The sequence below is a fragment of the Puntigrus tetrazona genome, chromosome 8, assembly GCF_018831695.1.
Source record: "Puntigrus tetrazona isolate hp1 chromosome 8, ASM1883169v1, whole genome shotgun sequence".
Classification (NCBI taxonomy): Eukaryota; Metazoa; Chordata; class Actinopteri; order Cypriniformes; family Cyprinidae; genus Puntigrus; species Puntigrus tetrazona.
Genome location: NC_056706.1, coordinates 12,659,133 through 12,671,883, shown reverse-complemented (window position 1 = coordinate 12,671,883; position 12,751 = coordinate 12,659,133). Strand labels below are relative to the sequence as shown.

Here is a 12,751-nt window from a genome sequence, read left to right as displayed (position 1 = left end):
AGGTAAATGAAGACAAAATGACAAGAGAGATTATACAGGATATAAAATTGACCAAAGAAAGTCACATGAAGCAAAATGAAAGGAGGAACTAGCCTGAAATATGAAGCTTTCATTTTAGAATCAACGAGCCTGATGGCAAATTGCAAACATTTTAGAGAAGAATATTTGAAGTGATCTCTTCTCTCACTGTCTTTCCTAGTTTGTTTCTGAAGATTTCCTCATATTTGCCAAACACATTCAAATGAATGAGAAAAAGATGAGGCAAATGAATGAGAGACGGGTTTGTATCATATTACGGGTTAAGCATATTTCCTTTTTTTTTACATTTCATTGCGATCTACTAAAAGACAAGAACAAAGGAAAGAAACAAGTGGGAAAAGTTGAAGAGAAATGAAAGAGAACTACTTGTCAGAGTGATAAACGACACGAGAAGAGACACAATGAACGCGACAGATGTGAAAGAGATGGGAAGAGTAATTGTGTTACCTGCTCCTGTCATTCCCCCTCTTTCTCGCACGCTCTCCTTCTCTCTGCTCCTGGCTTGTGCGAGTTTGTCAAAGAGCATTCGCGTATTTATGCCTGCTGACTTCCTCCTCAGAAATCTGAGGAACATTTTCACTTTCACTTCTTCACTAGACAGCCCACAACCTCCCCCTCCAAACATCTCAATGTCTTTCCCTTCTCTTTTTACGATTCCTGTCATCTTTCTTATAATTAGACATTTTTTGTGTTATATTAAAAAGTGCTTCAACCATTAGTTGACTCAGTCACGTGATTGTACGTGCAACATAGGTTTAATCATTTTTATGATTAATGTGTCTTTATATAGCATTACGTTCATATTTATTCATTTTTAATGTTAATATGAAAATTATACACATCTATATATATATATATATATATACACATCTATATATATATATATATATATATATATATATATATATATATATATATAAAGTTCTAGTCTTCCCAGAATGCTGGAAAGATAATATTGCTGCTCACATTAATATACATCTGTCAGTCATTTCGTTTTTGCTTTGTGTAACAGCGTTACGATATCTGGGCCCAGCTGGTCTGAGCTCACTAACAGGCCAATATCATATTTCATTTATGAGGAGCCACCTGGAGCTCTCAGCCCAACCTGTCCAGGTGCGGGTCCATTAGTAAGCATGTGTGGACGCTTGTTTGGAAAGTCCGGTAGTTTTGGAAGTGAAGGCTGGTTCCCTTGAGACATGTTTGCAAAATGAGGAATAACGTACCAATGTCAGTGTTGAGCAGTCATCTACCCACACGCCCACAGATTCAGGATTTGAAAACCAATTTATCGTGAAAAAACACATGCAAGTAAAAAAAAACTTTGTAATTTACATGACAGGCACATTTTTACGAAGGTATTCACATGCACCTAACTTGAACTGTCAGTTCTCATTGTCTAACAAACTTAACAGAAAACCTATTAAAATACAAAACTTCCCGTTTCACACAGATCAACTGCACTCCATCAACCCGTTTTCTTTTCTGAACAGAAAATATGTTGACTGTTTATTGCTTATAATGATGCATATGCAGGTATATTTTATTAATCAAGACGACAAATAACTGTGGCAAAAAATGTATATTTTCCATTTAAATGTCAAATGATTACAATCAAAAACATCTTTTTTGACATGTAAGGCATCTGATACAAACAGCAGACGGCTTGCGTTCCCCACAACCACACAAACGCACACATTCACGCAAAACTGGCATATGCTCTTAGACATTCACACACGGTTTCTCTCTTCACTAAGAGGAAAGGCGGCTGGGAAGACGAGAAAGAGGAAGCTGAGGTTCTCAGTGTGTTTGTATGTGCAAAAGCACGTGTGGAAGTCCATTAATGACGATTTATGTGCGTTTGACTATGCATGTACTGGCATCTGTAATGTCTTCTTTAAAACAGGCGCTTCTCATAGCTGAAAGAACAAAAAAAAAAAGATCAGTGCCTTTTTTTAGTTCAAACTTGTACATTATTGCATTCAAAAGTGATTTCTGAAAAAGTATATATATATATATATATATATATATATATATATATATATATATATATATATATATATATATATATTCTTTTTGAAAGAAGACTGCATTTATTAGACCAAAGATAAAATAAAATAAAATTACATTCAAATATAATTTTTTCCTTTGAAGGCAAAGTTCTAGTAGTGAGCCCACAAGGCTATTGGCAGCAACAAATGTTTTTGATCAATTTTAAAGTGCCCCTATAATGCCATTTCTAAATTTGCTTAGGGAGTCTCCTACAATAAGTTTACATGCATGCAAGGTGAAAAAATGCTTTTGTTTTCTGAAAATGTGTTTAATATCACCCAATTTAAAACATAGGTGGGAATTATACAAATGTGTTGCGCTGTGACGTGTAGCCATCATGGAAGTCTGATTTGAATTACTAAAAACTTGTTTAGGCTGTATAGAGTGGATATTTGTTTGGGAGACAATAACTACTGTGCATGAAAAAGGTAATATTGGAAATGCCATAATAGGGGCGCTTTAAAGCATTCATTTTTTAATAAAAGCTTTTCACTTTAAATTTCACATTTAACTTAAACTGACCCCAAACTTTTGATAGGTAGTGTACAATATACTCAGACACTAAGTATACGAATGTTCAGCTACCTGTGTAAGCTGTGCACTCCACCCTCCATCTGAGCCGACATTGTCCTCTTTTCAAACCTCAGTTCACCAGAATACATCATTGCTCTGAAACAGATGAAGAAAGAGGTGAGAAAATGACAAACTGTCTCTTATTAACCTATAACATATGAATTTTTGGGTTTTGTGGCTGTTTTAGCAGTGCATTATTGGGTTAAATGTGCAGTTTATAATTTCAGTGCCACTAAAGAAATCAGAGATGCAAAAAGAAAATTATTGTTTTGAAAAACAATTTTTTTTTGGCACCTTTGAATGCATTTAATTGCAGGTATGTGAGTAAATAGCATGACTGCGCGTACCTCAGCTGCGTGAGGCTCTTTGCACCGATGTCTTGGCAGGAATGCTGTATGCCAATGAGGAGATATGGAACAAACTTATGGATTGAGCCTTTATCCTGAACAGCCCCTGAAACTCCCTGAGCTACTTTAATCTTATCACTCTCACTGAAAAAAGAGACAGAGAGAGATGAGTTAATATGGTTTCAATTTATATTCTGTAAAACCTTCTCAGTCTAAGATGTTAGCTTTTATTCATGTTTCATTAAACTACCATTCCAGAAATAAATTATCATTAAATAATTATCAAGCATGAGTCCGTATAAGCAGCTGTGAAATAGCTAGCATATAGCAAAGCTGTTTAAAACAAACAAAACATGGGAACCTGTAATTAGTATTAGGAACCAAGAGCAACAAGGGCACAGTATTGTATTTGGCAAAGGATTTATTTGTGTGTAACACCTGAAGTATCTGCTCTGTGAGCCCAAGTTCTTATCCATGGCATCTAGTGAGCCCATCCCTCTGTACTTCTTCAGACGGATCCCATCCGAAAAGAAATATTCACCAGGAGCTTCAGAAGTGGCTGCGAGCAATGACCCCATCATCACTGAGAGAAAGCAAAAGCAAAGAAAATTTAGCTTCAATTGTGACGTTAGTCTGTATCTTGTGAATCTGTATCAAACTCATCTCACCTGTAGATGCTCCTAAAGCAAGTGCTTTAGCAATATGACCAACTGTCTGAATCCCCCCATCAGCGATAACAGGCACGCCAAACCGCCGAGCATATTCTGACACCTTATACACAGCTGTTGCCTGTGGCCTCCCGCATGCTAGCACTGTGAGAACAATAACAAATAGAGGCTCTTACTATCAACCTTAATATTCTACAAATATTAATTGTGTAGATGAGGACAATCATATGCATTGATAAATATACTCTCAACTAACTGTTGTTCATACAAACATAGACATCCATACTATCTCCCTCTCCCTCCCTCTCTCTCTCTCTCTCTCATACACATACACAGACACATCAATGACTATGAGTGTATTCTCATGCAGTCATGTGACTTCAGTCAGTGACAATCAACCAAGTAAACGTTACATACAGGTGCATTTCAAAAAATTAGAATCTCATGGAAAAGTTCATTTATTTCAGTAATTCAAGTCAAATTGTGAAACTTATACATTAAATACATTTAATGCACACAGGCGGAAATACTTTAACTTTAAGTAACTTTTTTTGACAGTAGCCTTCAGCTTGTCTTTTTTGGTCTCTTGTTTCTCATTTGCCTCTTCCAGTCCAGTTCTTCTTCTCCTTAGTCCAGGCAAGAACTGATGTTGTTCAGAAGTGGCTTAATAAGAGGAATACGACAACTGTAGCCAAATTCTTAGTGGCTCTTGATGCCTTGACCCCAGCCTCAGTCCATTCCTCAAATTCTTGATTTGATTTTGCTTGACAAACCTCAAAAGGCTGCGCTTCTCTCGGTTTGTTGTGCATCTTTTTCTTCCACACATTTTCCTTCCACTGAACTTTCTGTTACCATGTTTAGATACAGCACTCTGTAAACAGCCAGCTACTTTGTCAATGAATGTTGGCTTACCCTTCTTGAGAAGTGTGTCAGTGATCGTAATCTGAAGATCAGCAGTCTTCCCTGTGATTGTGTAACCTAGTGAACCAAACTGAGAGTCCATTTTGAAGGCTCTGGAAACCTTTGCAGGTGTTTTTAGTCGATTGTTCATTGGCGTGTCACACTATTAAAATGTTTTAAGATCGTGCATTGGTGGGTTTATTTAAAACACGAGTTTCACAAGTTGAGTTGAACTACTGAAATAAAATGAACTTTTCCAAGACATTCTAATTTATTGAGATGCACCTGTAGACAGTATTGCATGTCAATTAAAAATGGGGCCAAACCAAATGAATCTAAATCAAAGCACTACTTTGAACTTCACTAAGTTCAAAGCCAAAAAGTTAGGATTATATGACATAAGTGGATTTATAAAAGTGAAATTTTAAATGTGAGATTTTCTATAAATGGTGAGGTAACATGAAGAGACGAAGAGTAGCCCATCAGCAAAACCTCTGCAAGTCTTGACAAAGAAGGACAAGTGAGAAAGTTCTGAAATGATTTGAATTCACCTAAATCTTTTGCTCCACTGTCTGTTGTGACCTTTTGCAAAACCATCACAATAAAAAGGAAAAACTCTTAGTGGTGAACATGTGATGTGCGCACACATGCCTGTCAAACCCACTTATTATCTGTTCCAAATGTTGACAAGAGTGGGATCCAAAAGTCTAAAACAACTTGTGCAAATTATTCTCATTTATTTCATCAATCTAAGCATAAGTGAAAAGTTGCATGCAAGATGCATGAAAATCTATGCTGTCATGGTTTTTGGCATTTTTGTTGTTTTATTTAAGACAAGAAATGAATATGGGACAGCAGCAAGTGACAAGTGTCAGCTTTTTTTTTACCCCAAACCCCCTTTACTGTAACTTCTAAAGTCACACCATCTACACTCTACATACAGTAAAAAGAAAAAAATATTGAGAGCTAATTTAACACAAAGTGCACAGAACTGTAAAACGAAGACATCCTGCAGTGAAAGCAAAAGTTAAGAAACCCTCAGCTATTTTTGGTTTGTTAACAAGTGCACCTCATACGCTCCAGTGCTCTTATAGCAGCTCTAAAGCCTATTTGGACACTTAAGCCAAATTTCTAACATTTTCATTGTACAGATAAAACATCAAAGCAAATGGCATATAGAATTAAAAGTAGAGCTTGTATGATACCATTTTTTTCCACTTGGCATTAACTTTTAATCAGGGACTTAGCAAATATATTAAGTTGTTTCCCTTTAAGTTAAATCGCATTAACTAATATACATTAATGTTTGAAGAAAGTGACCAAATCTTCATTACTGTTATTTTATCAGCATGTTTGTTTTTTTTAAATGTCACTTAGTTTTATATTTCATGATACAATGTCATTGTTTAAGTGTGACTCATGTCCAAATACCTTTCCGGCCACTGCACAAGACAGCTTACATATGTTAGTGAGGGATTCTGAGTAACAGACTTGGATCAGAGGAAGTGCCAAACGCCATTACTGACAGGTTAGTCAGACAATGACAAGCATCCAAAACCCCAAAAACCAGCAACTACTTCTAATGATGCAGAGCCATTAACCAGTCAATGCAGCAGGCAGAGTGAGATAGTGAGCCAATGGGAACTGTATGGGGATCAGGGGGAGGGACTTACTGGAGTATCCCGTAACAGTAGTTGGGGTTTTGGGGCTGTGGAGCTTTAAACCAGGAGGAATACTGAGAGGCGCTAGAGAGACATAATTATAGAAAGGGAAATAGAGACTGAGAAAGAGCACACGGTAGCTCTGTTCTAAAACCCTGCCATGCTGCCTAAATAAGTGACTTCTAACTAACTGTTTGGATTTTCGTAAGGAATGGATTTGGAATGCAGCGCAAAGGCTGCAACTATGCGCAAAACAGTTTGATGTTGGCATGCTGCAAGGAAATGTTACATAAATGCTGGGTAAAATAATACCTATTTTACAGTATAATACATTTTATTCAGTTTTAAATTTATAATAAAGTCATCCTGGATTTATTTGCAATGCATTATGGAACTGTAATATTTGTGAAGGACATATACAATTTAACATAACAGTTTCAATATCTTTATTTTTGAAAATATTTAAATATTTGAAATAATTATTTCGTTTTTAGTGTCACACGATCCTTCAAAAATTTGTTTTATAATCTTGTACTTATTATTTTAAACAATTTAATGCACCCTTGCGGAATATGATTTTCCTACAAAACAAAAGAACACAAAAAAACAAAAATGAAAAAAAAAAATAGTACAGTTTCTCAGAAAGCAGTATAATTATGCCTACCTTTTGGATCAATCTTTGCTAGGTTTTGGAACAGAGCTGATAAAAAAAGGGAACTAATGCAAGTAACAAAAACAACTGGTTGAAATAGAAAATATGCCATAGAGACAATCAAAGAAAGCACAAAAGAAGGAAAAAAATTAAAAAAATAAAAAAGTGTAAAAAGAGAAAAACTGACATAAAACAGAAGAGCAGCCTCGACTACCATACTCCCATCGTTCAGAATGACAGAGAAAAACACAGATATACAGATAGACAGACACAGATCAATTCTTAGACATAACCCACAGAATATGGAATAATACCTACAACCACACAAAACAAAATCTGAAAACTTTTCTCCACAGATACTAAAACCCCAGACAGTGCAGATTGTTTGCCAATCAATCTGAACAAGACATACCTTGCAGACCAAAAGTGCTGGGATATTTGGGAAATTACAGATAATTTGGACTGCTTTAACAATGTTAAAAGAAAACCAGAGGAGGCACTGCACATTAGCTGCTCTCCCTAAAATGATTGGACATAGAAATACAGCCTGTGATTGGCCGAGGGCAGGCAGTCAGGCATAATATTGGTGGACTGACCTTCTTGTGTGATACAGATGGAGCCGCTGCCCATTCCCACTCTGAGAGCATCCGCACCGGCATCAATCAAATTCTTCGCCTGAGCCGCAGTCACCACTACAATAAACAGACAACCCTTGTTAACTGTGTGTCTGCAGATAATATGTTCAAAAAGTCTGTATTAAAAACTAACCATTGCCACCGATGACTTGCAGGTTAGGATATTTCTCTTTTATGTACTTAATCATATTAATTTGAAATATGGAATTTCCTTGGGAGGAGTCCTACAGGGAGCAGAGAGACAATAGGTAACCAAAAAGGAGAAAATATAAACCGTCTTCAAGAACTGATTAACATAAGCCCAAAACAAGCCTCACCAGGACAACCACATCTACACCAGCCTGCACCAGCAGGTCGAGTCTGTATTTGTCATCATTGTGTGTTCCGATGGCCGCGCCACAAAGCAGCTGTTTACGAGAGTCCTTTGAGGCCAGTGGGAAATCTCGGTTCTTCTTCAGATCCGTCCGAGCGATGATGGCCACCAAACAACCCTCCTCGTTTACTATAGGAAGCTTACCTAAGGCAAACAAACACAGAGTATGAGAATTCACATGCAGAGTTCTGACTGCTTGGTTTTATCACACTTGGTTTTATCCGACTGATTCAATATGACAACTCATGAATGTGCAACTTTTTAAGAGAATCAATGTTTTTAACTTCTTTATTTGGTTGTTTTATACAGTATTAGTGGCTTTATTTATGGCTAAAACCACTTACATAGGCAAATAAACAGGAGGAGTTGTATGGGATCACTTTTCAATCTAAATTCTTTTGGTCATGGATAATAATAATAATAAAACATTTGTAAAAGTATACTGCGCAAAATGTAAGTTTTCAGAATAGTAAATGATGGTCATAGATAGAAAAATAAAAAGAACAGATGAAAACTGTAATTACACATTTTAAAAAATACACATGAATCTAAACTTTTAAACGCATTCGAGAAGTCATATTGCACAAAATTAATCCAAAATTATCCGGCTTGCACAAAATAATCCATGACCATCGTTTGCTTTTCTGAAAACTTTGCTTTAATTTTTTTCATTTTGTGCAATAATTTTAATTGAACTTTTGGTTTAACACATATTTTGATTACTTTTGGCAGAAATTGATCCCGTAGATATGAAATTGATATACAGAATAAAAAAATTATAAACAGAATAAAATAAACAGATCTGCACTTGAGCCAAAAAAAAAAAAAAAAATCTAGAAGTTACTATTGACAATTTACTAAATGCATTATTTCAAATAAATGCAGTTTTTGAACGGTAGAGTGTACTGGATACAATCAGCAAAAATAAGATGCAAGATCAGTGTCTTGCAATTATTTCGTGGCATGCCACTGCTAAGAAGTGGTGCATGAAACACTGCTATATAGGTTAAATGAACAATAAACATTCATAAAAATGTTTTATTTGGTTCAAAAATTCCAAAGGGTAAAAGAACTCTCATAAACCTTTAAAGTCTAACCCACCTTTTTTGCTCCTCTGGAGGATTTCATTGGCCTCTTTCAGTGTCACTCCTGCTGGAGCTACAACCAGGTCTTCCCTTTTAGTCATTACCTGAGAGAGAGAGAAAGTCAAGGTGAGCTGAGTTCAGTAAAATCTGCCTGGCCCTCATCCTCTGTTAAGCCCCACCCACCTCACTGAGAGGCAGATCATGCTCTGACTCTTTAAGGAAGTCGATATCTCGTGATGAAATGATGCCGACCAGACGTCCGCCCATCTGTCCGCTGTCAGTGATCGGGATCCCACAGAATCCATGCCGAGCTTTTGCCTGAAATACGTCCCTTACACGCTCGTTAGGACTCATCACCACTGGATCCGTAATGAAACCCTGCTCGTACCTCTAATAGGGGGTTGAACAAAAGCGGAGGGAAAGGCAGGGAGAAAAGTCAAGGGATGTTCTATTAGGCATTTCTACTTGGGAGTCACCTCAACACTTATCACTTCATGCAAGGATGCTGTTGCAACTACAGGGTACGGGTCGGAAGAAAAACAGATAATGAGAAAAGAAAACTGGCACAAACATAAAGAGACAATAGAGAGGCTCACCTTGACTTTACGGACTTCATTAGCCTGGAACTCTGGTGTGCAGTTATGATGAATAAAACCAATCCCGCCAGTCAGCTGTGACAACACCATCACATTAGACTTTAGAACAAAACACCCCATGCACAGACGATCAATATTTGTACATTTAGGTTTAAAGACGTAGCTCCACTTTCCTGAAAGAGTAAGACTATGTCTATGTCTGCTAAGATTTTTGTTTTGTCAACTTTTAGAAGTGTACTACTTGGAAATATGTTCTAAAAACGAATGGACATCTCCAAACTCCTATCTTGACCCATGAGGATTTTATTGATTTCATTGACATTCAAGTATGAGGCAGCATTTTTGCAAATGAACTTTTCTGTTGTAATGTGCATACATACAGATTATTGTGCTTTCATGCGAATGCCTATAAAAGCAAGGGAATTTTCTGTGTTGGAAACTTGTGTGTTCTCTTACCGCCATAGCAATGGCCATGCCAGACTCTGTGACTGTATCCATGGGTGACGAGACCAGTGGAGTTTTCATTGTGATTTGTTTGGTCAGTGCTGATGTCAGGTCCTACAGAGAGAGACAATAAAAAAAATTATATACAAGAAAAATAATTCATCCCACAGCAGAGAGTAAAAAACTTACTACTGTACAAATGTAGAGTGTTTCACTTACCACTTGGTCGGCTGTGAAGTCAATGTATCCAGGCAGAATAAGGAAATCACTGAAAGAGAATGAAGACAAATGGGTGAAAATATGAGTGAGGGGGATTAAATCATATGCAGCTCTGGGACCTACAAATGACTGGAGTGTTTGTGAAACTATGCATGTATTTAGAAACATTAACAGTATATATATATAAAAGTGTTTGTCTTTTGCAATTATTTAGAATCAATATGATTCAGTGAGTTGTTGACGAGTATTGATTCGCCAACATTCAACTCCCTTATCTCCTACACAGCAACACTAACATAAACCATGTTCCAAAGACAGACATTTTATCTATTATGTCACATATCATGTTGTTTATGAGCGTGTCACGCAACGCCCTGTTTACGATAAAAACGGAGTACGTCAACAGTGCAGCCTCATCATGTCCAATGTAAACAGTCCAGTAGAGTACAACTGGTGTTAGATGGTAAACAGAAAGGCGTTTCTAGAAAAAACTTGCACCTGCCACGGATAGGCTTTCGCTCGGGGACAGAACATGCTTTACATGGCACCAGAGAATTTGTAAAGAGAAAGCAACCACAACATGCTTCACAAAGCTCACCCTATTTATAGCACATTTAGAGGGTCTGGCGTGGAAGACAGCGATTAGTTTTGGTACGAGAAAAACTGCTTGGGGTGCCATTGGTTTAATAGACTGTGGTAACTAACACTGCTTCCTTTTCTGTACTTGTCAGAATTAAATTACAGCAGATGATGAATAGCCCACAGTTCACCAGTTAATCCAAGATGCCCTTCCAACCTGACTTGACCTTGTGACCCCAAATGCGTCCTCCATAATGACCCGTCTATGCAGTACCGACCCACGTGAAAGAGTTGCATAATAGATAAAAAAAAACAGTGTGCTCTCAGTCACATATAACCATGCTGGACGTCAAACCAGACTAATGTGGACCAACAACGACCCCTCATGTTAGCGGTATTCAATGAAGCAGCGTACAGCGCGAGCACATCTGCAGTGCTGACAGGCGAGAATGTTTTAATGCTTAACAAATAGCAAGCATATGGAGAATGCTAAGTTAAGGTATTTACTTATAGGTAAGGCCGTCTCCGCAGTTGAAGAGCTGCTGTCCGGTTAGACCGTCGTCAGGCACGTAGCCCGTCTGTCCGCTGATTAAATAGTCCGCCATAGCGCAAGGAAGGGTAAGAGTCCAGTTTTTCAAGACGGTGAGCCGGTACGCACACAGTCCGGTGAGTGATGGTCTCCTTGGAGCCTCAAACTAATATAGTCTTTACGACACCTAAAGACATTAAATGTCGCAAAAAGCTCAGGTTTCTGAAAAAAAAACGGCGCTGGATCCCCAAAAAAATCCAACACGCTCTTGTTTTTGGGACTGAAGCTGACCCGTAATGCACACAAGCCACACACGTGTCTATCTGTAGGACGACCTCGTCTTCCGCTGGTATAAATAAGGTGTCTTCGTACGTCACATCCGGGCTGTGGCTGGATGACGTTTATTCGCTAAAACTGTTTTATTTAATATTCCCGAGTATAGAAGACTGTGTGCCATCTCTTCGCCCTGGGGTGCTGCGGAAGGGTGGGGTGTTTGTTTGGATAGTCGTGGTCGTTATCTCGCGCGCACACGTGTTCAGCACGAGGGGAGATTCTTAGATTTAAATTTATCTCGCGAGCTCTGCCGCTGACTTTATTTGGCTCTTTTGAACTGACCTGAATATGCAGGCCCGGGAGCGCGCGAGGACACCTAATGCCCTTCTAATGCACGCGACGACCATTTAAAGACTGCTTGTACTGTGAACAAAATACCTAATATTTACTAATATTTGTATTTTAATTTTTTTTCCATTAGAAATATTCACTTGTTGCTAATCAAATGTAGATGTAGATGTGTCTAATTTAATTTAATAATCTAATTTAATAAAAACAACTACTAAATCCCAAAAACAAGAAAAGTGGTTCATATACAATACTGAATATTGTGTATTATTTTTCTATTAAGTTTCCATGTATTATTTTATGGTTGCGGATGACCAATAGTAACCTGATGTAAATACAGTGTGAGGATTTTGTTTGTGATACTTTCAGTTCTGTATTAACAATAAATGGCAAATATATGACACCTTTAACATTCTCTTGTTAGAGGTTACTTGTTCAAAGATTACGTGGTAGATACATAAATGCAAATTAAAATGGACATCTAAACTACCATTAAAAATTTTGGGATAATAAGGATTTTCTTCATGAAAGAAAAAAAAAGAGCAAGGATGCATTCAACTGATCAAAATCATAAGACATTTAATGTAAAAATACTAGTATTTTAAAATATATTTTTTTCTAACCTGGATTTAAATAAAAATACAAATAAATAAATTTCCACACTCTATTTAGCAGCACAAACATTTACAATTATGATATGATTTAATAAAATATGAACACTAAAAATAATCCTTACCTTATTAAAATATTTTTTTAAATATCAATCTAGCATAATATAATG

At 37.0% G+C, this 12,751-nt stretch overlaps 1 protein-coding gene across 5 annotated transcripts; it reads right to left on the bottom strand.

Annotated features, from left to right (window-relative positions):
• Nucleotides 1–1,512: 1,512 nt before the first annotated feature.
• On the bottom strand, nucleotides 1,513–11,816 carry impdh2 (IMP (inosine 5'-monophosphate) dehydrogenase 2). 5 transcript variants are annotated; one of them, XM_043246808.1, is made up of 16 exons: nucleotides 11,328–11,814; nucleotides 10,242–10,290; nucleotides 10,035–10,136; nucleotides 9,579–9,653; nucleotides 9,166–9,372; nucleotides 8,999–9,086; nucleotides 7,842–8,041; nucleotides 7,658–7,748; nucleotides 7,486–7,581; nucleotides 6,902–6,937; nucleotides 6,250–6,321; nucleotides 3,677–3,820; nucleotides 3,447–3,591; nucleotides 3,009–3,152; nucleotides 2,674–2,757; nucleotides 1,513–1,955 (listed from the first exon to the last, which is right to left on the bottom strand). In XM_043246808.1, exons 1-16 carry the CDS (start codon nucleotides 11,423–11,425, stop codon nucleotides 1,934–1,936), a joined length of 1,653 nt encoding a protein of 550 aa, XP_043102743.1. In that variant the 5' UTR covers nucleotides 11,426–11,814; the 3' UTR covers nucleotides 1,513–1,933. The 5 variants fall into 5 exon arrangements, with proteins under 5 accessions (XP_043102743.1, XP_043102747.1, XP_043102745.1 ...); XM_043246812.1 differs by lacking the exon at nucleotides 3,009–3,152 and having other exon boundaries at nucleotides 11,328–11,816; XM_043246810.1 differs by lacking the exon at nucleotides 6,250–6,321 and having other exon boundaries at nucleotides 11,328–11,813.
• Between the last annotated feature and the right edge of the window lie 935 nt (nucleotides 11,817–12,751).

Bases quoted from the DNA above. Each gene is read 5' to 3' on its own strand.
- impdh2 (XM_043246808.1), bottom strand. From the start codon at position 11,425: ATGGCGGACTATTTAATCAGCGGACAGACGGGCTACGTGCCTGACGAC. The intron at 10,291-11,327 runs GTAAATACCTTA...ATTCTCTTTCAG, and splicing joins GGAGACGGCCTTACCTATAA to TGATTTCCTTATTCTGCCTG. The intron at 6,322-6,901 runs GTAGGCATAATT...ATGTCTCTCTAG, and splicing joins AGCAAAGATTGATCCAAAAG to CGCCTCTCAGTATTCCTCCT.